This window comes from Taudactylus pleione, unplaced genomic scaffold (assembly GCF_031769625.1).
Source record: "Taudactylus pleione unplaced genomic scaffold, aTauple2 ptg000749l, whole genome shotgun sequence".
NCBI lineage: Eukaryota > Metazoa > Chordata > Amphibia > Anura > Myobatrachidae > Taudactylus > Taudactylus pleione.
Window position 1 is genome coordinate 2,050,099 of NW_028285151.1, and position 27,605 is coordinate 2,077,703.

The 27,605-nt window shown below is 42.3% G+C and overlaps 1 protein-coding gene across 1 annotated transcript in view; it reads left to right on the plus strand.

The window, feature by feature from the left end:
• Positions 1 to 27,605, plus strand: part of MYO1H (myosin IH) — a 97,867-nt gene that overhangs the window by 21,292 nt on the left and 48,970 nt on the right. The window contains exons 11-17 of the mRNA XM_088457278.1: positions 5,726 to 5,793; positions 6,718 to 6,823; positions 16,790 to 16,870; positions 17,979 to 18,070; positions 19,326 to 19,420; positions 20,016 to 20,062; positions 26,446 to 26,526. Coding sequence (XP_088313404.1) covers positions 5,726 to 5,793; positions 6,718 to 6,823; positions 16,790 to 16,870; positions 17,979 to 18,070; positions 19,326 to 19,420; positions 20,016 to 20,062; positions 26,446 to 26,526 — 570 coding nt within the window. The remainder of the gene's footprint in view (positions 1 to 5,725; positions 5,794 to 6,717; positions 6,824 to 16,789; positions 16,871 to 17,978; positions 18,071 to 19,325; positions 19,421 to 20,015; positions 20,063 to 26,445; positions 26,527 to 27,605) is intronic.

The window sequence follows — 27,605 nt, forward strand, 5'->3', positions numbered from 1 at the left end:
GATGGGAAAATTAATATAAAAACAATATGGACAAGGACTAGCACGCATGATACAAGCAGTCCACGGATCCTATGGTGTCAGGGTGTAACCAAAACACACTCGTAGAAAACAGATTATATACAGTATCACCAGATATGGATCCTAAGGCTTAGGCGCTAAATGGAAATTTCCTAGGCATCATAGGGTGTCACAATTTCCTTAGGTGCCGGATATCATAAAGCTCCCAAAAAAGAAAACAAAACACACATAGAGTAGTACAGTCAACATTTTAAGGATATTAGATGTGTAAAACTGTTCCTACCAGATGGTATGGTCTACAAAAGGAGTAGACACAGGAGCCTTTTGGGGGTAATTGAGCCTCCCAATCTCAAGCACCACTTCACAATTTTTTTCCACCTCCAATCACCGGTCCGGATATTCTGGTGAAGAGCCAGAATATCCCCATGTTCTCCTCTCAGGCTGAGAGGAGAACACGGGGATTTTCTGGTTCTTCACCAAAAAGACTTTGGAGGTATCCAGGGACGCCTGATTGATTCCCCTATATGTGCTGTTTTGTCAACTTTTTGCGAAGTGGACTTTAAGATCCGGTGTGAGGCCACCTTATTTCCCATTGAAAGTTATATGTAATGTTGCTTGAAATTTTTTTTTACAGAATTACACTATACAGGATTTCCTATTTTACTTATACAGTATGTACTGGACCTGTGATTGGAGGTGGAAAAAAATTGTGAAGTGGTTGCTTGAGCTTGGGAGGCTCAATTACCCCCAAAAGGCTCCCGTGTCTACTTTTGTAGACCATACCATCTGGTTGGAAGTTACAGTTTTAAACATCAGATATCCTTAACATTTTGACTGTACTACTCTATGAGGGGTATTCAATATGAAACGTTAACTTCACTGTCGAAGTTAACGTTTCATATCGGAGTTTTTACCTGCGTTAAAGTATCGGGCTCCCGCTTATACCCGTATTCAATATAAAATTAACGAAAACGGGGAACTCCGAAGTTGGATTTGCGTAAAGTTACGAATTTTTCCTTAAAAAAATTGTAAGACCCCCCTAAAGTAGTAAAAACATGGGGGAACACTATGGGTAACTCGTTTTAGCCTTTAATTGAAAGTCGGGGATTTAAATAGCCGCAGCAGGTGTTTTTTTCCGACATTGAAGAAGTGATGCAGAAGAGCACTTAGGTTATTATTTTCATTTTTTTAAGTGGTCCCATCAAATTTGGGGTACATGAAAATGGGTACTAGCATATTTTTATGTCCCTAAAATAAGTTTTTAAAAATTCTGCATTTGTGCACCTGCCGCTATAAATCTATTCTAGAAAACATCTGCTGCATACTTTCAGAATAGCCCTGAACCTATTTCTGTATTGTTAAACAATTTTTTCCCATTTTTGTTTTTTTCACCCCAATTTTTTTATTAATTTTTTGGGGTGTCCCTACTTTTTTTTTTTACTTTCTTTGACACAGTTCTTTTTTAAATGTCATTCCCAGGGGTGCAGGCTATTTTTTTTAAGCCTGCACCCCTAAACCCTAAACCTGCACTTTTTTTCGACACCTATTCAATGGTGAAAACTTATCCCCATTTTTTTATCAAAGACTTTTCAAAACTGCGATAAGTCTATGAAATTGAATAGGGTGTAAAAGTAAAACCTGCGATAATGACGTAATACCTCCGATATTAACGCAAAAACGATGTTATCGCACCCATATTGAATACCTCTGAATGTGTGTTTTGTTTTCTTTTGTTTTCTTTTTTGGGAGCTTTATAATATGCGGCTCCTAAGAGGAAAATTACCAAGTGTGAAGGATATTGTGACACCCTATGAGGCCTAGGAAATTTCCATTTAGCACCTAAGGATCCATATCTGGTGATACTGTATGTAACCCCAGGCCCAGTTGTTCTAAACTACAAATATCAACATGTACATAAAATCTATTTTAATTGCATAATTTGTTATTATCAATATAATTTTTAAAGCTTTTACCACTTAGCAGTTAAACTGCCCTATTTGAATAATGCCCGGTTCAGCAACTGCAATCATAGTGCGCCCCCAGTCAGTTTGCAGTGCTAGGGACACTATATAGGCTCCAGTTCATACTTGCCATACTTGCAAACGCTACCTGATTGTCAGGGAGACTACCTGAAATAGCAGCAATCTCCCTGTCCCTGACTCACTGAAGAGTCTAGCAATATCCCAGATTGCAACGTACCACCATTATGTAGCTGTTATATACTTGGTGGAAAAGAAGAAACAGAGATATATACATTCAAATGGTGTAATCAGTGCCATTTCCCTGCATTGATTATAAGGCACAAAGAACCCTTTGACTACATGCATTTTCATATAAGTTTTCTCTTGTCAGCTGGCCCTGAAAATTAGATCTTACTTTGGACCTCGTTTACATTTGGATGCAAGTCAATTATATGACACGCCTCTCAGATGTAGCAGTACATGTCCACTTTACCACCATGCTTATAGGTGTTGCTTTTTACAATCTCCCTGAAATACTTTTTCAAAAGTAAGCAAGTATGCACCAGTTTTTCAGCAGGGGGAGTTGTCACTCATTTTCAGTTCCAGGCTCTGCCATTTGTACTCTCAGTGGCACCTTGGGTAGTCAGCAAGGTCATGTCCGTAATGGCCACGGCCCCCCAAAAACAGGGTGTCAAGGTTTTTCCCTACCTGGATGATTTTTTGCTCACAGCTTGAACACCTTTACTCCAGGAGGATCACCTCCAACTATCGATCAACCTATCTTAAACTTCCAGACGTCATCTCTCATTCTTACTCAGCAGATGCTCCACTTGGGAGATCTTCTGGACAAACAGTCACAGAGGGTCTTCCTGGCAGCAGTCAAAACCTTAACAGTTCAGTCCATCGTTCCATGTATCTCTCACGGGGAAAAGTCTCTATTCATCTTTGCATGAGAGTCTTAGGCAAACTAATGTCCAAATTTTAATTGGTGGAGTTTGCTCAGTTGACTCTCAGATACATCAGAGGGAACTCTTATTCCAAAGGGAACCGGTCTCTGCTCCAGACCCATTCGCAGGAGTTCCAGTTGTCTCCACTGCCAAGACAGTCCTTGCTGTGGTGGCTGTTTACACCTCACTTGGACAATGGCTGTCCCTTTCGGATAGAGTCGTGAACTATTCTCATGTTCGACACCAGCCTCTGTGGGTCAAGGGTGGCAACCCTACACAAGACCCTTCAGAGTCGCTTGTCAATACAGGAGATACGTGTTCCCATCAATATTCTCAAACTTCAGGCAGTCTACTTAGCCTTGGTACAGGCTTGTAACCTCTTAAAGGGCCTCCCAGTCAAGGTCCAATCATACACCATGACGACTGTCGTTATCATAAATCTTCAAGGGGGCACAAAAAGTGCTCAGACTATGCAGGAAAAAACATTTTCTGGCCTTAATGACGGCCTACATCCCCAGAGTGAACAACTTGGAAGTGGATTATCTCATATGCAAGGACATACATTGAGGGGAGTGGTCATTACACCACGCCATTTTCAATCTTTTGGTGGATAAGTTGGGCCAACCGGAGATAGACTAGATGGCCTCCAGGCAGAACTACAAGATGGACAGATGTAGCTCTTGGACTCAGAATCCAGGAGCTTATCTTATCAACGCACAGTCTGCTTTGTAAGCCTTCAACATGGCCTGTCTCTTTCCTCCTACCACTCTGATTTCACTGGTTCTCAGCAAGCAGGAAATTAAATGGTACAAAATCTTGTTTTTCCATACATAAACCACCCTTTCTATGCAAGGGCAATGGCCCCACCAGGTCTCTGCCCTGATTCAGCACTGGCAAGTCTTCCTGAAGTACCTTTTGTTGTGGGGATTTTGATTTTGTGGGCCAGTGTCAACCCTGCAAGCCAGCCTCTGGCCCAGCACCCCCTCTGCACTGGCGTCCATAGCACATGTTCCACTTGCACTACACTTGTTACACCATTGAATTATATAATATATAAATTCTAATGTGATAATTAAGGGAATAGTACAAAGTGGAGTGAAAGTACATTGTGTATCAATTGTATAATAATTAAATTAATAAAATGTGATACACTTCATAATTCTATAGGTATTATTAATTTATGAAGTTTGTCTTGAAAATTGTCAAATCGTCACTTAGTCTCTGATTCAGCAGTTCGCGCGATTACCGGAAATCTGCCTGTCAATCAGGCAGAGGCATTCAAGGGTCTGCTAGCAACTACGTAGGACCCATTCTGCATACTCGCAGAATGGGTCCTACGTAGTTGCACGCAAACCCTTGAATGCCTCTGCCTGATTGACCGGCAGAAGCATTTAAGGGGCAGTGCGGGGGCGACTGGCATTCCCGGAAACGGGGGGGGGGGGTGTCTGCCCCATTTTCCGGGAGTGGCCAGCCTAGGATCTGTGTTAATCGATGCAGTGTCCTCACTCAGCTTGCCGGAGGCCCAGCACATTCATCATCGTGACCATCGACCACTGATGGTCACGATGGTGATCCCAGCCTGTCATATACCTCCTGCTGTATTTGCATAACAGCAAGGATCGGAATTGCAAAGCTGCCTGCGTACAGCTTTGCAATTGCGATCCTTGCTGAATCAGGCCCTTAGACAATATCATTACATTCTTGTACAGTGCTATAGTCATACAGTAGTAGACCAATTAAAAAACACATACACTGAAGCACTGACCTTGATTGGTAATGAATCAATTAACTGGAAAAACTGCAGTTTACAATGTCAGGGATTACTGGAAGGTAGTGTCTAGATGCTCTTTGCAGAGAGGACCCTGACATAATCAGCTACTGTCCAACGTCATTCTTAACATCCACGTGGACACAGAGGGAGAATATAATCTTGTGGCGAGCGTAGCGAGCCTGCGAGGGAACAAATTTCTTCTGTAAGTGAACTTTATTGGCATGTAATCGCACTTCCAAACTCACTGCACATCACTTCCAGGTCCTTAGGATGAAGGGGAAATAAGCTCAACCATTACGGTATGGAACCCTCTAATGGGAATTGGAAAAACTGAAAAATTGTATATTTTCTGTTTTTTCCAATGCAGTGGAAGAGAATGGAAATATTAAAGGTCAAAACTTAGTACATTTGCACAAATGCTCATACTGTATATTGCTGCATAGCACATTGCTTATCTCTGTTCTGCAATTTCACCAATTATTTCAGAAAATGCCAACTCTGGCTTACCGCCTTTACCAATTTGGATTTTTTCCTCCTAAAATATTGCTTATTCTTTATTGTAAAACTCTACCTACCTAAATTAAATGCCACAATTTAAATGTTAAGCTATGTTACATTGGTTCATATGTATATACTAGTGCCCATCACCCATAACATATGCCTACAATTACAAAACCCATCCAGTTTTGGTCATTGTTCTTGTTACAGCTCTTGGAAATATTGATATGTATTTTCATCCAACAACAACAACAAAAAAATCTGCTTGATGTAGTGCACAAAACATATGTATAATTACATTGTTCAATGTTCTTTCACTTCAGGTCCACCGACTATTTTGCACAAAGTTACAATAACTACATTGTGTAGCTAGCACAGCACAGCAGAACATCACAAGCCATTGACAAAGTGTCTTTGCTTTCTTCTACATATGTAAATAAACTCCACTATGTATCTTTTGCATTGATCAATAGTTAAGACTTGCATTCAGTAAACGTGTAATAACTTTACAATGCATGTGATATTAACAGGAGCCACCAAAGAAAACTGTTATAGGACTTCTGGACATTTATGGCTTTGAAGTGTTTGAAACAAACAGGTAACTTACTGATATTATTTTTTTGAATCCTCACCTTAGTCTTTCCTTTATAAACATGACTGAGTCTAATACTATTAAAATGATAGGTACTATTGACAGATATAATTTATTCTCTACATGATTAATATAAACCGTAAATGAGGCTAAAGACATAATTGCTGTAGGAGAAAAGTGGAAAAGTTGTATTAATAAGATGCAAGTGATAAGATGTGATATTTCCAGTTTTGCACAATACGCCTCTTCAAGTGTTTAGCCCAGGGATGGGGAACCTCAGGCTCGGGGGACGTATAAGGCCCGTGGAATCATTTGGTCAGGCCCTCTGAGCTTTTTTCTGCTAGCCTCATCTGGCTAGCAGGGTGCCTAGAATGGTACACTGCAGCCAGAATCTATACAGCAGTGCCGCCTGGAGCGTCCTTAGGATGCTTCAGATGGTCACACCGCTGCCCTTACAGCTCCAGGAGCATCCACAGGATGCTCCGGGCATTGCTGTTATCACCGGCGATTGTGGACCCGCCCCCATGTGATGTCACAAGGAGGGGGGCGTGGCCTGTGCCGGGCCCACAAATAATGTTATATATATCAAAATGGCCCTCGGCAGAAAATAGGTTCCCCCCCCATGGTTTAGCCTTTCAGAAAGCCTAGGAGCGCTTGCGGAGGCGTACACTGTTATGCGAACAGTATGGGCCATTTAGATACAGGGGTGCCAAACCAATGCGTTTTGAGCAGTTCATCAAGTATATCTCATAAATGAGGTACATTATAGTATATATTTTCTACATCACATTAACAAACAAGCAGACATATACAATCTCCTAATATCTTCAAGCAATATGTATTTACTATATAAATTATATGCTGATAAATAAGAATTATTGTGTGACAAATTCTAATATCCTTAACCTTAATTCTGTCTGCTATTTGCAGCTTTGAACAGTTTTGTATTAATTATTGTAATGAAAAACTACAGCAGCTCTTTATTACAATGACACTAAAGGCAGAACAAGAGGAATATAAAACAGAAGGAATTGAGGTACAGTACTGTATTTCTTTTTCTTTAAGTATCTCTGACATTAAACTAACATTTTTGCTGTCTGGCTGACATGCATCTACTTTCTTTTGCATGGTTCTTTTTTCATTTTATTTGTTGTCTAATGTAAGACCTGTTTTTGTGCATGGAAGTGCAATTCTCACATCTTAGGGTAATGAGGTGACAAAAGGGATATTAGGTGCCATTCCTGTGTCTAGAGTCACATAAATATTGTTCCATTTAGTGTGGGTGGCTTCCTGTCTGTTTTTGCACCTGTAAACAGTGGACGAAGTGGGAATTTTGAAGTGGGGTTTGGAAAACATAAGGTTACTAATGCGTGTTAATTACTAATAGTGCACCGGAAATGGGGCGTGGTCACTTAAAAGGGGGCGTGCCCTTAAGACATGCCCCTTTTTCATTAGTGTAGTATACCACACCATAGTACCCCTTATAAACATTATTCCACACAATAGTAGTACCCTCTATACAATGCGCACAGTAGTAGTGCCCCTTATGCAGTGCCCAGAGTAGTAGTGCCCTCAATACAATGCTTACAGTAGGAGTGCCCCTCATGCAATGCATACAGTAGTAGTGTCCCTTATACAATGCTGACAGTAGTAGTGCCCCCATACAATGCCCACAGTAGTGGTGCCCCTTATGCAATGCCCAAAGTATTATTATTATTTTATCATTATTATAATTTATTTATATGGCGCCATAAGTGTTCCGCAGCACCTTACAAAGTGCATAAACAGGTTGACCAGGGACTTACAGTACAACACAATAGAGGACGAGGACAAGGATAATATACATTGCTACATTAGTGACTATAACACCCAGAGACGCACAGAGCATAGGTAACCAAATGTTAGGTGCTCTAGTGGGGGGTAAGAAGTAGATGAAAGTAAAGTAAGGAGAAGCACAAGAGGGTAGAGGGCCCTGCTCATAACAGCTTACATTCTAAAGGGGAGGGTCAGACAAACAGGTGTGACACAGATCGGGTAGACAGGGAGGAAGGCGCATATAGCAGCAAGTTAGGATGAGAATTGGAAGGCTTTGATGAAGTAGTTGGTCTTGAGAGCCCGTTTGTAGGATTTTAGAGAGGTGGAGAGTCTGATGGGGAGAGGGAGAGAGTTCCAAAGGTGGGGAGCAGCACGGGCAAAAAATCTTGGAGGCGAGAGTGGGAGCACGTAAACAGTTGGCAATGAGAGGTAGCGTGCATGTGTTGAACGAAGAGGGTGAACAGGAGAGTGAAGGGAGATGAGGTCAGAGATGTAAATGGGAGAGGAATGGGTGAGGGCTTTGTAAGCGAGTGTTAGAACCTTGAATTGGGTTCTGAAAGGGAAGGGTAGCCAGTGGAGGGCTTGAAGTAAAGGGGAGGCAGACGTAGAGCGTTTGGAGAGGAAGATGAGCCGAGCAGCAGCATTGAGGACAGACTGGAGAGGAGAGAGGTGGGAGTTGGGGAGGCCAGATAGGAGGAGGTTACAGTAGTCCAATCTGGAAATGAGCAGTGAGTGTATGAGAGTTTTCTATGCAATGCCCGTAGTAGTAGTGCACTTTATAGTAGTGCCCCCTATAATTTAACCACAGTAGTAGTGCCTCTTGTAGTAGTGCCCTCTATACATTGCCCACAGTAGTAGTGCCCCTTGTAGTAGTGCCCCCTATACAATGCCCACAGTAGTAGTGTCCCTATACATTGCCCACAGTTGTAGTGCACCTTTTAGTATTTCCCCCTATACATTGCCCACAGTAGTGCCCCCTATTCATTGCTCACAATAGTAGTAGTGCCCCTTGTAGTAGTGCCCCCTATACATTGCCCACAATTGTAGTAGTCCCCTTGTAGTGGTGTCCCCTATACATTGCCCACAGTTGCGAGTTTAAAGAACTGTTCGGTGGCATTCATCATGCCTCATTAACTAAAGTATCACTTCTAAAAAACGGCACTTTTTGCTGAGTCAGCTTCTGGGAAAATTTAAACTTGTACCCCCACACCTGCTGTGTTCCTATGTATTTCCCTGCCAGTGCCCTGGCCTGCACCACCACTAACCCTGCTGCTGTGTGTAAAACCCCCCTGTCATCCTTTCCCCGGTGTCCACTCTGTCTCCCCCCGTGTCCTCTCTCCTCCCCTCACTGCTGGCTCCTGTCTGTCACAATCCGGTGAAAGTGATCCTCTGTGGAGGACGGTGAGCCGGGGGGTTCAGGTGACTATCGGAGTGACTGTGGCTAGGTCTCCTATTTGCGGCCGAACCCAGGTTTGGCTAGACCTGCCCAGAGGCGCGGAGTCTAACTCACTTGGTGGTTTCCTCCAGTGACCCCTCCAATTGGGATTTGGTTTTCCGCTGCACCAAGTGAGCAGGTCGCGGCCCTCTGGACAGGTACCTGTGAATGGCATAAGACCGGAACTATATTACGTTAAGTTATTGCTAGAACACTGGAGATACACTGGAACACAATTAGAAATCCTGATCACCTTGCATGAGATTACTGAGAAAGTACTAAGAATCACTAAGAACTCCAGGAGCTGACTAGCTCAGCAGCTCAAGGAGATGTGGACACAGGCAGGTACTGGAGTTTGCTAAATATGCAGGAAAATACAACATATACTAGGGATTGCACATACAAGAGTAGAGTGGACTCAAGGAATATATTGGGAATGCTAGAAATGTGGTACTGGACAAAGGCCAAATACTGGGAGAGCTAGAAATGCTGGTACTGGGTAAAGGCAAAATACTGGGAGAGCTAGAAATGCTGGTACTGGGCAAAGGCAAAATACTGGGAATAATTATATATGCAGGTGCAGATTGCACAGACAAGACATATAGAGAAGATAGGCATACACTGGGAGAGTGCTAACTGCAAGTGCAGATTTGCACTGACAAGACACAGAGCAGATTGACACAGACATGTGCTGGGGGGGTCCAGCTGTGAGCTAATTAACGCCAGTAGGTAATCTGACACTTCAGTGATACAGGGTAATAGCCACAGGAAAGCTGCAATAGAATTAGCAGCACATATACAAAGACACACAGGGAAGGGACATGAAACACTGAAGTACTGTGAGAAAGCTAAAGTCTCAGAGTAAGGTTTAGCATGGAAGCTAATACAGGAAACTGGGAAACTGTGAGCAGGCTGAAGCAACACGCTGAAGGATTTAGCACAAAGCAACAGTGGGAGTAACACAGGCACTTGGAATAACGAAGTTGAACAGCATCTTCCTGGAGTTCTGGAGGCGGATTTATACCCAGGGGTAGCAGATTACTGGAGCACAGCATCAGCTGACTGAAATCATGCTACCATAGGTTAGGAGTACTGTCACATGAGAGGAACTGTCATGGCGCCGCCCATGATGGGAACTCTGATCCCCAGCACACACAGCCGACCATGGAAGCTCGCAAAAAGCACCTAAGGCAGAATACTCAGCCCCACATCCATCACTGCACCAGACGTCTGACCGCAAGGAAGTCAGGGGAAGCCGGCAAGGAGGTGAGAGAGGCCGATCCTAGGCTGAACCCTGACAGTACCCCCTCCTTTTAGGGTGGACACCGAACACCCATAAAGGCTCAACTGGAGCTCCTCAGAAAGACACAAAAAAATATATATATATATTTGAAAAACACAGGAAACTCGAAAATCTTGATTGAAGATACAATAAGAACTGGAAAGTTTAGAAGAACAAGGTTCCCAATACCAGATGGATTCTGAGACTAATAATTGGAAGAAATAGTCAACTTGGTCCAAGAAAGGTTGGTCACCAGGAAGTCATCGATTCTTCTTCTTTTTCCGAGACTTTTTCGAACCACTTGAAGAAGAAGAAGACTTAAGTTGCAAAGTGTCTTTCATGGGAACTACCGAAATTGTTTTTTCATCGTACTCAGGATCATAGTCAGAATCTGTGTTATAATTCATCATCCTTATGTCTCCTTGAGTCTTATCCTTCTGGACAGGTTGTTTTTGTACTGGATCTTTTTGAGAAGGACTCAAAGAAATGCATCTGAGCTTAATAGCAGAGGGTGGTACCCCAGAACTGGAGACTTTGTTGAGATGAGGATCCTCGAGAGAACTGTGAGGATAAGTTGGACCAAATTCTTTAATGACTGCCGCAGAAAAGGCTACTAAATCTGACAGCATCGGATCCTTTGAATCATAAATAGGCTCAACCCAGTCCCAAGCTTTACCTGGGAAAGATGAAATTATAAATTTTACTACATTAGTAGGCTTGATTTCAGACCATGGAGAGGATTTCATAATAGCGATGAAATGATCCACCAAAGCATAATATGGCGTTATATCTCCATAAAAAAAAATGGACATAGAAACATCAGATGGATCCTGAGGTATACCTTTAAATATAGTGGTAGCATCATCTTGTGAACCTCTTAACAGATTGGGCTCTAAAGCATTTGACTTTGACACAACACTAGAAGATTCTTCCTTGAGTAAAGAACCGGAGATCTTTCCTTGGGATACAGATTTTGAAATCCCTTTTTGAGATGTAAAACTTGAGACTTTCTCCTGGACTATGAGACTTGATACCCCCTGCCAGGGTACATAACTAGAAACCTCCTCTGGAGGTATGATGCTTGAACCCCCATCTTGGGGAGTAACACTTGGAAACTCTTGTTCTTGGGGTACAAGACTTGAAACCCCCTCCTGGGGTAAGACACTTGAACTCTTCTTCGGAAATGTAATACTTGAAATCCCCCCCTGGGGGATGGCACTAGGAATCCCATCCTGGGGTGAGACACTTGAAGTCCCCTCCAGGGGAATAACACCGCGAACCCCATCTTGGGGCATTACACTGGGAACCCCATCCTGGGGTAAGACACTTGAATTCCCCTCCTGGGGTATAACACTGGGAACCCCATCCTGGGGTGAGACACTTGAGGTCCCATCTTGGAGAATAACACTTGAAATTCCCCCTTGGGGCACAACACTGGGAACCCCATCCTGGGGTGAGACACTTGAAATCCCCTCCTGGGGTGAGGAAACTGAAACCCCCTCTTGGGGTGCAAAGCTTGAAACCCCCTCCTGGGGTGAAGAACTTGAAATAAGGACTTTCTCTTGAAACGTAACACTTGAAATCCCCTCCTAGGGTATAACACTGGAAACCCCATCCTGGGGTAGGATACTTGGACCCTTGTCCTGGGGTGAAGAACTTGAAACAAGAACTTTCTCTTGAAACGTAACACTGGAAATCCCCTCCTGGGGTATTACACTGGGAACCCCATCCTGGGGTGAGACACTTGAAGTCCCCTCTAGGGGAAGGACACTAGGAACCCTCTCTCTGGGTAAGAGGCTTGAAACCCCCTCCTGGGGTAAAGAACTTGAAATGAGGATTTCTTCTTGGGGCGTGACACTTGAAGTCCCTTCTTGGGGTATAACACTAGAAACACCCTCCTGGGGGATAGCATTTGAGGCCCCTTCCTGGGAAACAAGATTTGAAACCTTCTTTTGGGGTGAGAGACTCAAGGCCCCCTCCTGGAGTACAGAACTTGACACTCCCTGTTGGAGTATGGGACCTAAAACCCCCTTCTGGGGAAGCTGACTTGGCTTTTCCTTTCGGGGTACGCAATATGAAACCCCCTTTTGGGATGCAAGAACACAGACTTCCTCCTGGGGTGAGTGGCTCAGAACCCCCTCTTGAGGTATGGAACTTGAGACCCTTTCTTGGGGAGTAACACTTGAAATTACGGTCCGCTCCTGGGGCATAACACTCGAAATGAAGGCCTCCCCTTGAGGCATGAAACTCGAAACAAAGGCCCTCTCCTGGGGCGTGAAACTCGAAACGAAAGCCTCCTCTTGATGCGTGTAACTCGAAACAAAGGTCCCCTCCTGGGGCATGAAACTCGAAACGAAGACCCCTCCCTGGGGCGTGAAACTTGAAATGAAAGCCCCCTCTTGGGGTACAACACTTGTAACCCCCTTCTGGGGTGAGAGATTTGAAACCCCCTCCTGGGGCATGAAACTTGAAATGAAGGCCCCCTTCTGGGGCGTGGAACTTGAGACCCCCTCTTGGGGTGCGAGACTTGAGACCCCCTGCTGGGGTGCAAGACTTGGGACCCCCTTGCTGGGGTAAGGAAGTTGAGACCCCTCCTGCGGCTACTGACTGTAGTCCCGTATTGGGAAAAGCAGAATCCGGACTGGGACCGGAACAGGCAGAATCCGGGCTGGGACTGATGGAAATGGAATCCGGGCCGTGACCAGTAGAAGTGGAATGAGTAGTGTCCCTGACTTTAGAAGGTTGAAATATCCTCCCAATATTTCTTAGACGAGGGTTGAAGCATCTTGTAGCAGGGCCCCAATCGAAAACTTGAACTTTCTTTTGCTTAGTGGATATCACCTCCTTATCTGTAACTGAAGAAACGGGAATCACTGATGGATGATGGGGAGAACTGAAAATGCAGACATTAGGAGTCACACACTTGTCACCACTTCTCAGTGGGCGCAGAGTACAGTCCTTAAGAAAGTGATCGTCATAACCGCAATATAAACACAGATGCAGTTCCCGGCGTCGCTGACGTTCAACCTCAGTAAGTTTAGGGCGCAGGTAACTTTGATGCTTTACTTTAGTTTGCTTGGAAAAGCTGTTAGTCAAGTCAGGAGTAGCACTAGAAAGCTTGGAAATAACTTGAAAAATTTTGGGACGGAGATTTTGTAGTTGTTCTAGAAGCCAGTAGAAACTCTTGAAAGGTTCAGGGTCATGAATATCAGGAAATTGGGGAACCAGAGGACACTTGAGAGGTTCACTAGCTTGCACAGAAAATGTTTCATCTGTAGGGGTAATTGAAACTTCGGAACGAAACTGTGGAGAATTCACTGGTGGAACTTGTGGTGTGTCTGGGGACAAAGCAGCTAGAACTGAATGAATAACCATCATTTGACTAGAGAGTTCTTGCAGCTGCTGTCTGACGGATTGTAAAGCTGTCTCCTGTGCAGACACACGAGAGAGTAAATCCTGAAAACCTGCTTCAACCTGGAACCCGGCGGCTTGCATATTAGGCTGTTCAAACTGTCACAATCCGGTGAAAGTGATCCTCTGTGGAGGACGGTGAGCCGGGGGGTTCAGGTGACTATCGGAGTGACTGTGGCTAGGTCTCCTATTTGCGGCCGAACCCAGGTTTGGCTAGACCTGCCCAGAGGCACGGAGTCTAACTCACTTGGTGGTTTCCTCCAGTGACCCCTCCAGTTGGGATTTGGTTTTCCGCTGCATCAAGTGAGCAGGTCGCGGCCCTCTGGACAGGTACCTGAGAATGGCAGAAGACCGGAACTATATTACGTTAAGTTATTGCTAGAACACTGGAGATACACTGGAACACAATTAGAAATCCCGATCACCTTGCATGAGATTACTGAGAAAGTACTAAGAATCACTAAGAAATCCAGGAGCTGAATAGCTCAGCAGCTCAGGGAGATGTGGACACAGGCAGGTACTGGAGTTTGCTAAATATGCAGGAAAACACAACATATACTAGGGATTGCACATACAAGAGTAGAGTGGACTCAAGGAATATATTGGGAATGCTAGAAATGTGGTACTGGACAAAGGCCAAATACTGGGAGAGCTAGAAATGCTGGTACTGGGCAAAGGCAAAATACTGGGAGAGCTAGAAATGCTGGTACTGGGCAAAGGCAAAATACTAGGAATAATTATATATGCAGGTGCAGATTGCACAGACAAGACATATAGAGAAGATAGGCATACACTGGGAGAGTGCTAACTGCAAGTGCAGATTTGCACTGACAAGACACAGAGCAGATTGACACAGACATGTGCTGGGGGGGTCCAGCTGTGAGCTAATTAATACCAGTAGGTAATCTGACACTTCAGTGATACAGGGTAATAGCCAAAGGAAAGCTGCAATAGAATTAGCAGCACATATACAAAGACACACAGGGAAGGGACATGAAACACTGAAGTACTGTGAGAAAGCTAAAGTCTCAGAGTAAGGTTTAGCATGGAAGCTAATACAGGAAACTGGGAAACTGTGAGCAGGCTGAAGCAACACGCTGAAGGATTTAGCACAAAGCAACAGTGGGAGTAACACAGGCACTTGGAATAACGAAGTTGAACAGCATCTTCCTGGAGTTCTGGAGGCGGATTTATACCCAGGGGTAGCAGATTACTGGAGCACAGCATCAGCTGACTGAAATCATGCTACCATAGGTTAGGAGTACTGTCACATGAGAGGAACTGTCATGGCGCCGCCCATGATGGGAACTCCGATCCCCAGCACACACAGCCGACCATGGAAGCTCGCAAAAAGCACCTAAGGCAGAATACTCAGCCCCACATCCATCACTGCACCAGACGTCTGACCGCAAGGAAGTCAGGGGAAGCCGGCAAGGAGGTGAGAGAGGCCGATCCTAGGCTGAACCCTGACAGTGTCCCCCGCATATTTACCCCAGTGCAGTGTCTGCTCTGTTCCCCCTCCCACGTCTTCTCTCTTACTGCTGCTGCCTCCTGTCCCCCCGCATACTTTCCCTGGTGCTGTGTCCGCTCTGTTTTCCCCCATTCCCGGTGTACTCTCCCTGCCATCCCCGTGTCCCCCCCTCCCTCCATCCCCAGTGTCCTCTCCCCCCCACCTGTCTTCTCTACCAGGAGTGGCACCATGTAGCCTGGATGGGAGTCTCCTGGGCTGTCGTGCCCATGAGCTCTCAGCTCCTGGAGCTCTGCAGTGCAGATACAGCAGGGAGGGATCTGAATAGATCCCACTGCTGGCTGTAGTGGCTGCCATGTAAATCTTGACAGGCTTTTGTGTAAACGGCAGCCTGCGAAGATTATCGGGGTCTGTACGGCTTCTCAGGGTGGCATATAGTAATACCGCCAAGTTCCGAAAATAATGCATTTTTGGAACTTGATGAATGGCCCTGGCACTTAATTTATACAAAAGTATGTGAAGATATTAATTTTCACCTGCTTTTGTATAAATTAAGTGATGATGAATAGACTCCTAATTGGGATAATGTAATGCCTGATACCAGTGCTAATGAGTGCAGATTACAGTAACTAATATAATATAAATGCACATTAAGTGTTATAGCGGTATTCCTTCTCTCCATAAAGAGAGTTGGTTATATAATATGATGTGTAATCAGTAGCGGCTCCTACCTTGGCTTGCCGGGGAGGACTGTAACTGGCAGTCTCAGGGGGCTATGATTAGCAGGGATCGCTTCCCATGGGAAGCTACAGCCGCTGCCAGGATTCACTGCAGGCAACATATTTGTCTGGAAGTGCTGCAGCCTTGCGGCCTCTAGGTAAAATCCGCCACTGTGTGTAATGTGTCCATGCTGCTGCATATGGAGGGCAGCCATTGTAGAAAGATACTTGTGTTAAAGGCAACAAAAAATGTAAAGAGATCTTTAGTTTGCTGTTAAGGATGTAAATCTAGTTTTCTACATTACAGGTTGAGTCTCCGATATCCAAAATGCTTGGGACCAGGGGTATTTTGGATAATGGAATATTCCGTATTTTGGAATATTTGCATATCATAATGAAATATCTTGGGAATGGGACCCCAATATATACACAGAATGCATGTATGTGTTATATACACCTTATACACACAGCCTGCAGGTCATTTTATACAATATTTTCAATAATTTTGTGGCTCAAACAAAGTTTGTGTACATACATAAATTTCAGTTATGTTTCATATACACCTTATACACACAGCCTGAAGGTAATTTTATACAATATTTTTTAATAATTTGTGCCTTAGATAAAGTTTGTGTACATTGAACCATCAAAAATCAAAGGTTTCATTATCTCAGTCAAGCCAAAAAAAATCCATATTGCGGAATATTTAGATATGGGAGACTCAACCTGTACAACCTTTTTGATGAATACAAATAAAAGAGATTAGACTTGTGGTGCAGCTACTGTAACTTTACCTCCTTGCTTCTTGTATATAATAATACAGTATATCATACAGCACTGCATACACTTGCTTTCTTTTTTTCCCTGAACAGTGGGAGCCTATCCAGTACTTTGACAACAAAATCATCTGTGATTTAATTGAAGAGAAGCACAAGGGGATAATTGCTGTCATGGTAAAACATCTGAATATATTATATTACTGTAATGCTAGAAGGTATAATATACAATAGTCCAACGTCACATAACTACTTTGTGGATAATCAATTCTGGATAAATAAAGAAGGGAGAGCCATTACACACTAGGGATGTGGCTACATCATTCTGTGTACCTGCATACCCATTCTAATAAATGAGGCAGCCCCTTCAACCCCTCTCATTCCATTAAAAGACCCATTCATTGTCACCTCCACCAGGGTCAGAGCAGCAGGGCTCATGACACCCTACGCAGAACTGCATGGGGCAACACTGTCTTGGTCGGGGCAGAAACCTCAAATCAGTACTATACCAAGTTAAAGGATGAGTTTTTTTCTTTTCTTTTATATCTCTAACTTTCCTTTATTTACTCTATTTGTATCATTGTTTCCCACCCTCATCTAGTTTGCAGATGAATGAATCAACATTCCAGTTAGTACTAATATAGTACATGGCAAAGAGATATTTGAAAGTCCAAAAATCCCAGTCTTTAAATTTTATTCATTTACAGTATGCACTAAAGCTAACAAGGCTAAGGGTTAGGTAGATCCCTTGTCAGTCTCCAACTGGTCCCGTCGCTGTTTCCCTGCCTCTTGCAGGACACATCACAGCTACTTTACTAACCTGTTTTTTCAGCTCACTACACTGAACGTGGTGGTGTCCAGATATCTTCATGTCTGTCTACTACTAGTTCTCTTAGATTTCCTGCATCTTAAATAACACTATAAAACACTCTCCTGAGCTTCAGATCAGTGTGGGTACACACCTTATTAATTTTGGTTGGATGGATCCCAAAATATGAGGCATACAGATGGAAATAGTGCCATCTACCCTATAACCGTCAATATATAGAGTATATACAGATTTCTTAAAGTTTTTGTACATAATATTGAATTTGAGTTAGAACTCGTTCAGCCTATCACACTGTTCTGTTTGAAATACAAATAAAAGGGCTAAGATATACTATGTTACAGTATTACAGTACATACAGTATTACAGATTGGACACATATTTAGACTTATATTTTAGTCATGTTTGATTATTATTATGTTGTTTTCCCTTATTATGTTGTTTTCCCTTCTGTCATAGGATGAGGAATGCTTACGGCCTGGGGAAGCCACAGATCTCAGCTTTCTGGCAAAACTGGAAGAGAAGGTTAGAGACCACCCTCACTTCCTAACGTAAGTCTGTGAAGCCTGTTATCCAAACTGATATTATTAGTTAGCATTTATAAAGTGCCAACTTATTCCTCAGCATTGTACAATATGGAAAATAGTTTGTATCACATATTATAGTAGTGTTTTATAGTAAAGTAATGCATATAAGACATGATGTGAGCAGGAACATTATACACTGCCACTGCACTCCTTCCACACACTCCTTGTTGCTGCAGCCACCGACCCCCTCAAAGGAGAAGTGAGCACACTTACTGACACTGCAAGAGTATATGGGTGGCAGAGCAACAATATTTCCTATCACCATCCCCACTTCACTCTAGGCTTAGCCATTGACTATCACTGGTTAGCTACTAATGATGACTTCCTACCAATAATAGATGGTTTTACCATCGATGCAGGGGCCCTGATGGTTCTCAAATTGTATTTTACTTCTTTAAACAGTTTCTTTTTTCCACCGTGCATGTGTGCTGGCAATCCATTGAACGTTCAACCGTTTTCTGCTGATGGATTGAAACCAATGAACATCGATGGTGGATGCTTCAATGGACAACACTCATGCTGTCAGTCACCACACCACAGTGATTGCAAAAGGAAGTTTAGGTGTCACATGTCACCCTGTACTCTGTCTGCAATCAAAGCACCTGAAGAGGTGGGAAGAGCAATGTTGGAGTTCAGGGGGTGAAGATGATGCTGCCTGAAGGGGCCCATACATCAGCACCACAATTGCCTGATCCCCTGACGCCAATCCGATTCAGCGATCAGCATTAAAAACCGATGATCGGTGATCCATCTGTGAATTGGGAAATTCTGTTTTTTAAAATTGTCAGAATTGTCGATTCCGATTATTTTTTGATCAGGTTTGACAAACCAGGGAAATCCACTATGTTGTATTTCTCTGATGCTCAGACCCAAGCGTTGGGGAATTGTGGCAATCAGTCGCAGATGTAAGAGCCCCATTAGACTCATGAGAGGAATAGACCTGGACAGGAACAGATACAGGAAAATGTAGATCAGATTCAGGCACATTTTTTAATTACACAATAAAACATTTTTTCTTGATGACTACAATGTAATCTCATTGCTGTTTTATCTCAAGGTCATGCCACATTCCAGGAAAAATTCTGATTCATTATTTAATTCAAGACAAATGCAATTTATATTTATCTATTATTGATGTTGACTAGTTTTACAGTACATTCTTCCAGCTTCTCTCTCTGGCATTACCGAGACTGTGCTCCTCTCTGTGTGTTTTTTACAGCCGCAAACTTGCCGGCCCAGGGACTAGGAAAACAATAGACTGGGTGGACTTTCAGCTTCTCCACTATGCAGGGGAGGTTACATACTGTGCTGTGGGTGAGTAGGGAACTCATTTTATTTCTTTATGTGTGTTAACAGAAGTTATACATCTGTACAAAGAAAAATTCTGAAAAAAAAAACAACCTTTTTTGAAAAAAGATAAAAAAAAAATGTATGCATAAAATAGCAGTGAAATAGTTAATTTATATTTTAAAATAATCCAGTAGTTATTGCAATTCATGTATCTATATTAGGGTTGGCCTCCTTATTGCTGATGGACCATCTTCTATAGGAATCTATACTAGAGTAGGCAGTAGACTGGCCACTGCTGTTTTGCCGTATTTTCCTGTGTGTGTTATTGACCAATAATTTTAGAGATCAGAAACCAATTTGCAAATCAGACCGTTCAGCAGAAAATCTCTGAATTTCAGCCATATTATAGAAATCAATTCAATATTTCTTCCTCTTTAGTTATATTTTGAGATCAGCAGAATATGTTTGTTTATCTCTAGGTATAACCACACAATATTTAAACTTCATCTTTATAACCTGAAATGAAGGGTGGTAACGGTAGTGTAAAAGGAGGCTTCATTTGTTGTTGTTTTTTAATCCAAAATCCTTTAATACACCATTTTGAATTCTGCTTGTTTAGGATTTTTAGAAAAAAATAACGACTTGCTGTACAGGAATCTAAAAGAGGTAAGCTGCATTAGGTGGATGTTTTTCTTATATTTTCATTATGTGTATGCAGTTATATAAACATGGCTAATGTTATTTGCACATAAGTATCTAAAAACTCTTCCATCAGTTGGGATTTCACATTGGTGTGCACATGTCCAATGTTTTAAACAGTATTACAAACATTGAAAAAACTAAAGATACTGTATAGTAACCATCACAGTAAAATTTTGTGATTTCATTTTTAAAATGTTGTAATTAAAAGAACACACATAGAATTAAAGAAGTATAAATGGCTGATACATTGTGCCGGATATTGGTCTAATTTTATTTCACTACTTATAATTTCACAAGAAGAAGGGCTAAAGACATTCCTCACTTAACAACCGAGTTCTGTTCCTACGACTAGGTCATTAAATTAATTGGTCACTAAATGAGGAACCAGGAGGTAATTATTTTTATGTATTCTGACTAAAGAAAAGGTCTAAAGGAAACTCAAACTTGATACTGTAACTGTTTTACTTTGCATAACTCTTACATACTGTACAGTACAATTAAAGTTATAAAAAAAAAAATCTTCAGAATAACATTTTAGTCATTGTACTATGGTTTCCAGCTGGTCAGAGTGCTGGTCGTAAGTCCGAACGGTTGTTAAACAAGTGGATTGTTAAGTGAGGAATGTCTGTACTCAATAATCAGGTGTAAATAACTCAAACCCTGATACAAAGTCTGCTTCCTCCAGATCTTAGTAATGCAACATACACAAGGTACAACCTGCACAACCAAAGATATTGCTGATCGATTTCCCTCCAACTCTCTGTAGTGCAGGACAAACGATTTTGGGTGTACACACTGATGGATATCTATGATAGATATATCAGTGGGTGCCATGTCTTTACAGGCAAATCTTGACAAAATCGTCCAAGTTGGCCTGCATGTACGGTCAACCATAGATATCGTTATCGTTCATGTGGGAACGCGCATCGTTGGTCGATTGTTCACTGCATAAAATTAAATGATACGAACAAATTATCGTTGAACACTATTGTTATCATTCATATCGTTCAGGAAAATCATCCTGTGTGTATAGATCATTACATATCAGGATACTTTCTGTATTAATAACTCATGGGGGTATGTTTACTAAAGTGCGGGTTTTTAAAAGTGGAGTTGTTTCCCATAGCAACCAATCAGATTCTAGCTAGATAAATGATAAGTAGAATATGATTTTTTGCTATGGGCAACATCTCCACTTCTAAAAACCTGCACTTTAGTAAATATACCCAATGAATTCAGATATATCCTTATTCAATATAGAAAAGAAATGAGACCATGTTTGGTTAATCCCATACTGTACATGACAATATAGATGCATTGTAAGAATATAAAACAAAAAGACAGTTGTTGTCAGTTCTTGTCCTTACCTCTGATAATTTGGGATCATCAGTCAAAGCAATGTGGTTTTTCGAGCAAAAATAAACTTTCCTTAATAAATTATATTGACTATAACCCAGGACCGGTTCTTGGGGTGTTCGACCAGTGCGGTCGAACAGGGGCGCCACCCTATAGAGGGCGCACCCCTCCTAACATCCCGATTTCAGCGGGTGGTCTAGTCGGGAGGTTTGGCACCATCACTGGTTGGGACCCCCGGAGTAGCTGAACCCCGGAGTAGCATGTCCGTGGCATCCATTCAGTGCCGGGAGAGGGTTGGGGGAAGCCCAGCTAGTGATGGAGTGCTGGACTCACCCAGTCTGATGTTACACGGGAGGCATGCCATGCGGGCATGCCCCTAAATAACGTCACATAGAGGGCATGACCTATGGCAATTAGGCCACACCCCCATTTTCCCCGTGCTGTGGGGATTTTGCTGGTAATTAGTTGCGGGCGAAACCCTGCAGCTAATTGAATAGCCCCCTGGGAGTTGCATTGTCATAGATCATACGTTACCTGCCTTTAAATTGTTACACAAATCCTTCGTCTCTCATCACCAAAAAAATAAGAAAAAAAGGGGGCATTGCAGTATGACATGCAGAGACCAAAGCACATGCTGACAACTGAATCAGGCCCTTAGTCTACACTAGAAAAAAACTTTTTGTACCAACTTAATGGTAGTCAAACAAACATGTGTGACTCTGGTTCCAAAAATAATTAACCCAAATCTTTCCTGTAACTACAAAACAAAGCATACAGTAATTGTATATTGTCATATACCTCTTCCACAACTACTGTGTCATAATGTGACTAGTGGAATGGCATATGTACTGTATGATGTGTGCTGGGAGTATGGTGCACACAGGAACCTGAGTAAGGGGAGTCCCATGCCAGCCTCCTGCAGTTGCCTGACATGTTTCTAGTGATTCCCCCGGAAATGAGGTGTTGGGTGTCATATTTGCAAAGAAATCATTAAAGCAGTGGTTCCCAAACTGTGTGCCGTGGCCAAATCAAATTATTTATGGTCAATGTAATGTAAATATGTGGACAAACAGAAGCGCAAACCTGACTACCACCACATAACTGACCCTAGGGATGACAGGTCAGCACAATTTACTTCACTTTACTACTTTACTAAAATATTTTCTGAATTTCTCAATAACAAACTTGTAGCTTACGGGTGCTGTGAAAACAATGCTGATACTATAGGGCGCCGTGATTCAAAAAAGTTTGCATTAAAGCATGTTTTCCTTTACAAAACTGTTTGCTGGTAACCCAAAATATTTGTAATTGCAAATTTGTCTCACTATTTGAACATTTAATTTTATGCAAACTGTAGTGAATGTGTACAGTGGTGCTGTTCTACTAAAGCTGGGTACACACTAAACAGATATATCTGCAGATGACGGTTGTTCGTACGCGCTGAACATCATCTGTGTTCAGTGTGTAGGAAGGGGCCTGTCCCACTGGCCGAGTGATGGGACGGGGGCGGACCCATCCACGCTGCTGCTGATGTATGTGTACGGGTGGTCTGCAGACCGCCCTTACACACTTGCTGATGGACAAATATGTCTACAGATATATCTGTCCATCGGTTGTGCAGCACAGTTAATGCGATATGTCTGTGAACGACGGGTACACACTGTCCAACGGGCAGCAGATATATTGGCCGATCAATTGATCGGACAATATATCTGTCAGTGTGTGCTCAGCATTAGAGTTAACTGTATAACATTCATGTCATGCCTGCAAACAGAGCTGGATTTAAAGCCACATTCATTAACTTTTCTGACCAGGTGGCTAAAGTGATAAATAAAGGTGGGAGCGTAGATTTAGCTTATCGAGATTTTAGTGAAGCTTTTGACACTATCCAACATTGGAGTCTAAGAGGGCTATTCAATATGAAACGTTAACTTCACTGTTGAAGTTAACGTTTCATATCGGAGTGTTTTCTGCGTTAAGTCTGGTGCGCGCTCCCGCTTATCCCCGTTTCAATATAAAATTAACGAAAACGGGAAACTCCGAAGTTGGATTTGCGTAAAGTTACGAATTTTTCCTTAAAATAATTGTAAGACCCCCCTAAAGTTGTAAAAACATGGGGGAACACTATGGGTACCCCCGTTTTAGCCTTTAATTGAAAGTCGGGGATTTAAATAGCCGCAGCAGGTGTTTTTTTCCCGACATTGAAGAAGTGATGCAGAAGAGCACTTAGGTTATTTTTTTCATTTTTTTAAGTGGTCCCATCAAATTTGGGGTACATGAAAATGGGTACTAGCATATTTTGATGTCCCTAAAGTCAGTTTTTAAAAATTCTGCATTTGTGCACCTGCCGCTATAATTCTATTCTTCAAAAGCACCTGCCGCATACTTGCAGAATAGCCCTGAACCTATTTCCCTATTGTTTAACAATTTTTCCCAATTTTTTTTTTTGCACCCCAATTTTTAAGTTAATTTTTTGGGGTGTCCCTATTTTTTTTTTTAACTTTTTTTGACACAGTTAATTTTTAAATGTCATTCTCAGGGGTGCAGGCTATTTTTTTTAAGCCTGCACCCCTAAACCCCAATTCTGCACTTTTTTTCGACACCTATTCAATGGTGAAAACTTATCACCGTTTTTTATCAAAGACTTGTCAAAACTGTGATAAGTCTTTGAAATTGAATAGGGTGTAAAAGTAAAACCTGCGATGACGTCATAATTGCGATATTAACGCATAAACGTTGATATCGCACCCATATTGAATACCCCTGTAAGATGGCTGAAATGATAAAATCTTGGTTGCAGGATAGAAAACAAAGAGTTGTAGTAAATAGAGTGCAGTCACAGGAGGAAAGTGGACAAGTGGTGTCCACGGGGATATGTACTGTACTTGGACTAGTGTTTTTAATATCTTTATTGGGGACATTGCAAATAGTATTGAAGGGAAAGTATGCCTTTTTGCAGATGACACAAAGGTATGTAATAGGATAGACACATCAGGAATTGTAAAACAAATGATTGAGGACCTAGGTAGACTAGAGGAATGGGCAAGAGTGTGGCAACTACAGTTTAATAGCAAAAAAAAATGCTAAATCAAGCACTTGGGTCGCAAAGTATTAACGGCACTATAATGGTAATTACAGAAGAGGAAAGGGATCTAGGAGTCACTATTTCACGTGACTTAAAGGTAGGTAAGAAATGTAACAAAGCAATGAGGAAAGCAAGTCAGATGCTTGGTTGCATAGGGAGAGGAATCAGTAGTAGGAAGAAAGAAGTAATAATGCCACTGTATAGGTCTTTGGTACGGCCTCATCTAGAATACTGTGCTCAGTTCTGGAGGCCATATCTCCAGAAGGATATAGGTACATTTGAGACTGTACAAAGAAGGGCAACTAAAATGGTGAATGGCCTACATCACAAAACCTTCCTGGAAAGACTATTGCCACGTACACACTAGATGATATGCTTCATAAGCGATATCGTCTAGTGTATCCCCTGTAGTGCACGGGTCAATGTGGTTAATGACATTGAGCACACACAGTGAATAAGATCATTAACGATATCGTTCAGTGCCAGCACCCTCCGTCATCCCTGAACATGCACAACCTGACGATATCGTCAGGTTGGCCTGCATGTTCAGGTGATGAAAGACATCTTCAATGACCTGTGGGAACAGCCGTCATTGGCCATCACTGCTTACACTGGACGATATTGGACGCGATGAACGATAACGTTCAAATTGTCCAACGTATCGTCTAGTGTGTACGAGGTTTAAGAGATCTTAATATGTAAAGTCTGGAGCAGAGAAGGGAAAGGGGGTAAAATGATAGAAACTTTCAAATATATCAAGTGTTTTTACAAGGTACAGGAGTGAAACATTCGTCAAAGGAAGAAGAATATTAGAACAGGAGGACATGCACTGAAACTGGAGGGAGGTAGGTGCAAAGGAAATTTGAGGAAAAATTACTTCACAGAAAGAGTAGTGAATATCCTCCCATCAGAGGTGGTAGAGGCTAAGACAGTAGAACAATTAAAACATGCTTGGGATAGATATAAGAATATTCTTACAAAAAGCTAAGGATCAAATAGGGTTTGAGGCTACCATAATGTTAAAAAAGGGGCAGACTAGATGGGCCAAGTGGTTCTTATCTGCCGTCAAATTCTATGTTTCTGTGTAGCTTTATTTCTTGCTTGCATTATGATGTACTGTATGTAATGGAACAGGTTTAATATATTATACAACAAGAAAAAACATAAGGAATATACACCTTTAAGGAGTACAACAGTTTTAAATAAAAAGAAACAATTTATTTATAAAGCAGAAAGAAAGTTAGATATACATGTAAAGAAACCAACAATTGATAAGTTACTTGCAGAGTGTAGTTAGTGATCACTATTGTATTTTGGTGATAATTCTTCTCATTCACTCACAGTTAATGACTTTTAATACATAGTATATTGAAATATGCCATGGAAAATAAGCTATAGGATCCGGTGTTGAATGGAACTTGGCAACTGTTCTTTGGTAAATTAATGTCTTATAAATTAAAGCTGTAAAGTATGCATACCAATATAGGCTGTAGTGGGTCTCAAACCTACTGCAGCCCCTCGCTTACCACTTCCTCACTCTCTGCACTAGTCACGGTGCTAGCATTTACAACGAGAGGGTCCTGCTTGGGGAGGTAGATGTAAGCGTGTCTCCATCCCGTTCTGTCAATAGCGGTGGGGCGCGGTGAGTATTAAGTACAACAGCCGTGAGGGAGCGGCATTGGTAACAGCTTGTTTAGCATCTTATCAAACAACCACCGGGTCCCTCCTTACGCGTTTCTCTGCCTTGTGTGTTGGCGGTTTCTTCAAAGGTTCAGGCATTATATTATGTTTACATTGAAAAAGTACAATTTGTTACATCCTAAAGTATCTTACCTTAATACGTCTGTATGTTTTCCTTTATACTGTTTGTATAATGTATATTTTCATGGATCATCTTTTTTTTCAGGTGGTTATAAAATCTAAAAATTATATCTTAAGGGATTGTTTTCATGCATCAGAACTGGACAGCAGGAAGCGACCTGAGACTGTAAGTGGACCCAAACACCTTTCAATACAAATAAATAATCTGGATTGCTCTTCATATGCCATTACATATTGGGTGAATCACAGGCAGTTTTACCAAGTTGCCCCTGCAGTGCAATATTCCTTTCTGCTGGTGTTGAGTGGAGCAGAGGTGCACATCAGATGGGGCTTGTAATATGCCTCTCATCCTTAGGGATATAAACATGGACATTCAGGACAGCACAGGGAGAAAGTAGGATCATGGAATTATGTTCTACTTTCTTCCTTAGTTTGTCCCAAATGTCCTCTCTGTTGCTTTTGACACTGTGGACCACCCTCTCCTGCTGCAAATCCTTCACTCCCTTGGTCTATCACTGCCCTCTCCTGGCTGTCCTCCTACCTCTCAGACCGGTCCTTCTCTGTCTCCTCTCATGACTCCTCTCCCCCCCCCCCCCCCACAGCCTCTTACAGTAGTTGTCCCTAAGGTTCTGCTCTTGGACCTCTCCTATTCTCCCTCTATACGTCCTCTCTAGGTGAACTCATCAGCTCTTTTGACCTCCATTATCATCCCTATGCTGAGAATACTCAGATCTACCTTTCCTCCCCTGACCTCTCCCCCTCTCTCCTCACTCATATCTCCAACTGTCTCTCTGCTATCTCTTCCTGGATGTCCCAGCGCTTTCTTAAACTTAACATGTCTAAGACTGAGCTGATCATTTTCCCATCCTACAACATAACCTCAATTCCCACTATTTATTTTTCAATTTATGGCACAACTATCTCCTCTAGCACCAAAGTGTGCTATCTTGGAGTTATCCTGGACTCCTCCCTCTCCTTGAATCCACATATCCAGAACCTCGCGCAATCCTGTCATTTCCATCTTAAAAATATCTCCAAGATTAGACCCTTTCTCACCCAGGATGCCACTAAAACCCTCATACACTCACTGGTCATCTCCAGATTGGACTACTGTAACCTTCTCCTATCTGGTCTCCCCAACTCCCATCTCTATCCTCTCCAGTCGGTCCTCAATGCTGCTGCTCAGCTCATCTTCCTCTTCAAACACTCTACATCTGCCTCCCCTCTCCTACAAGCCCTCCACTG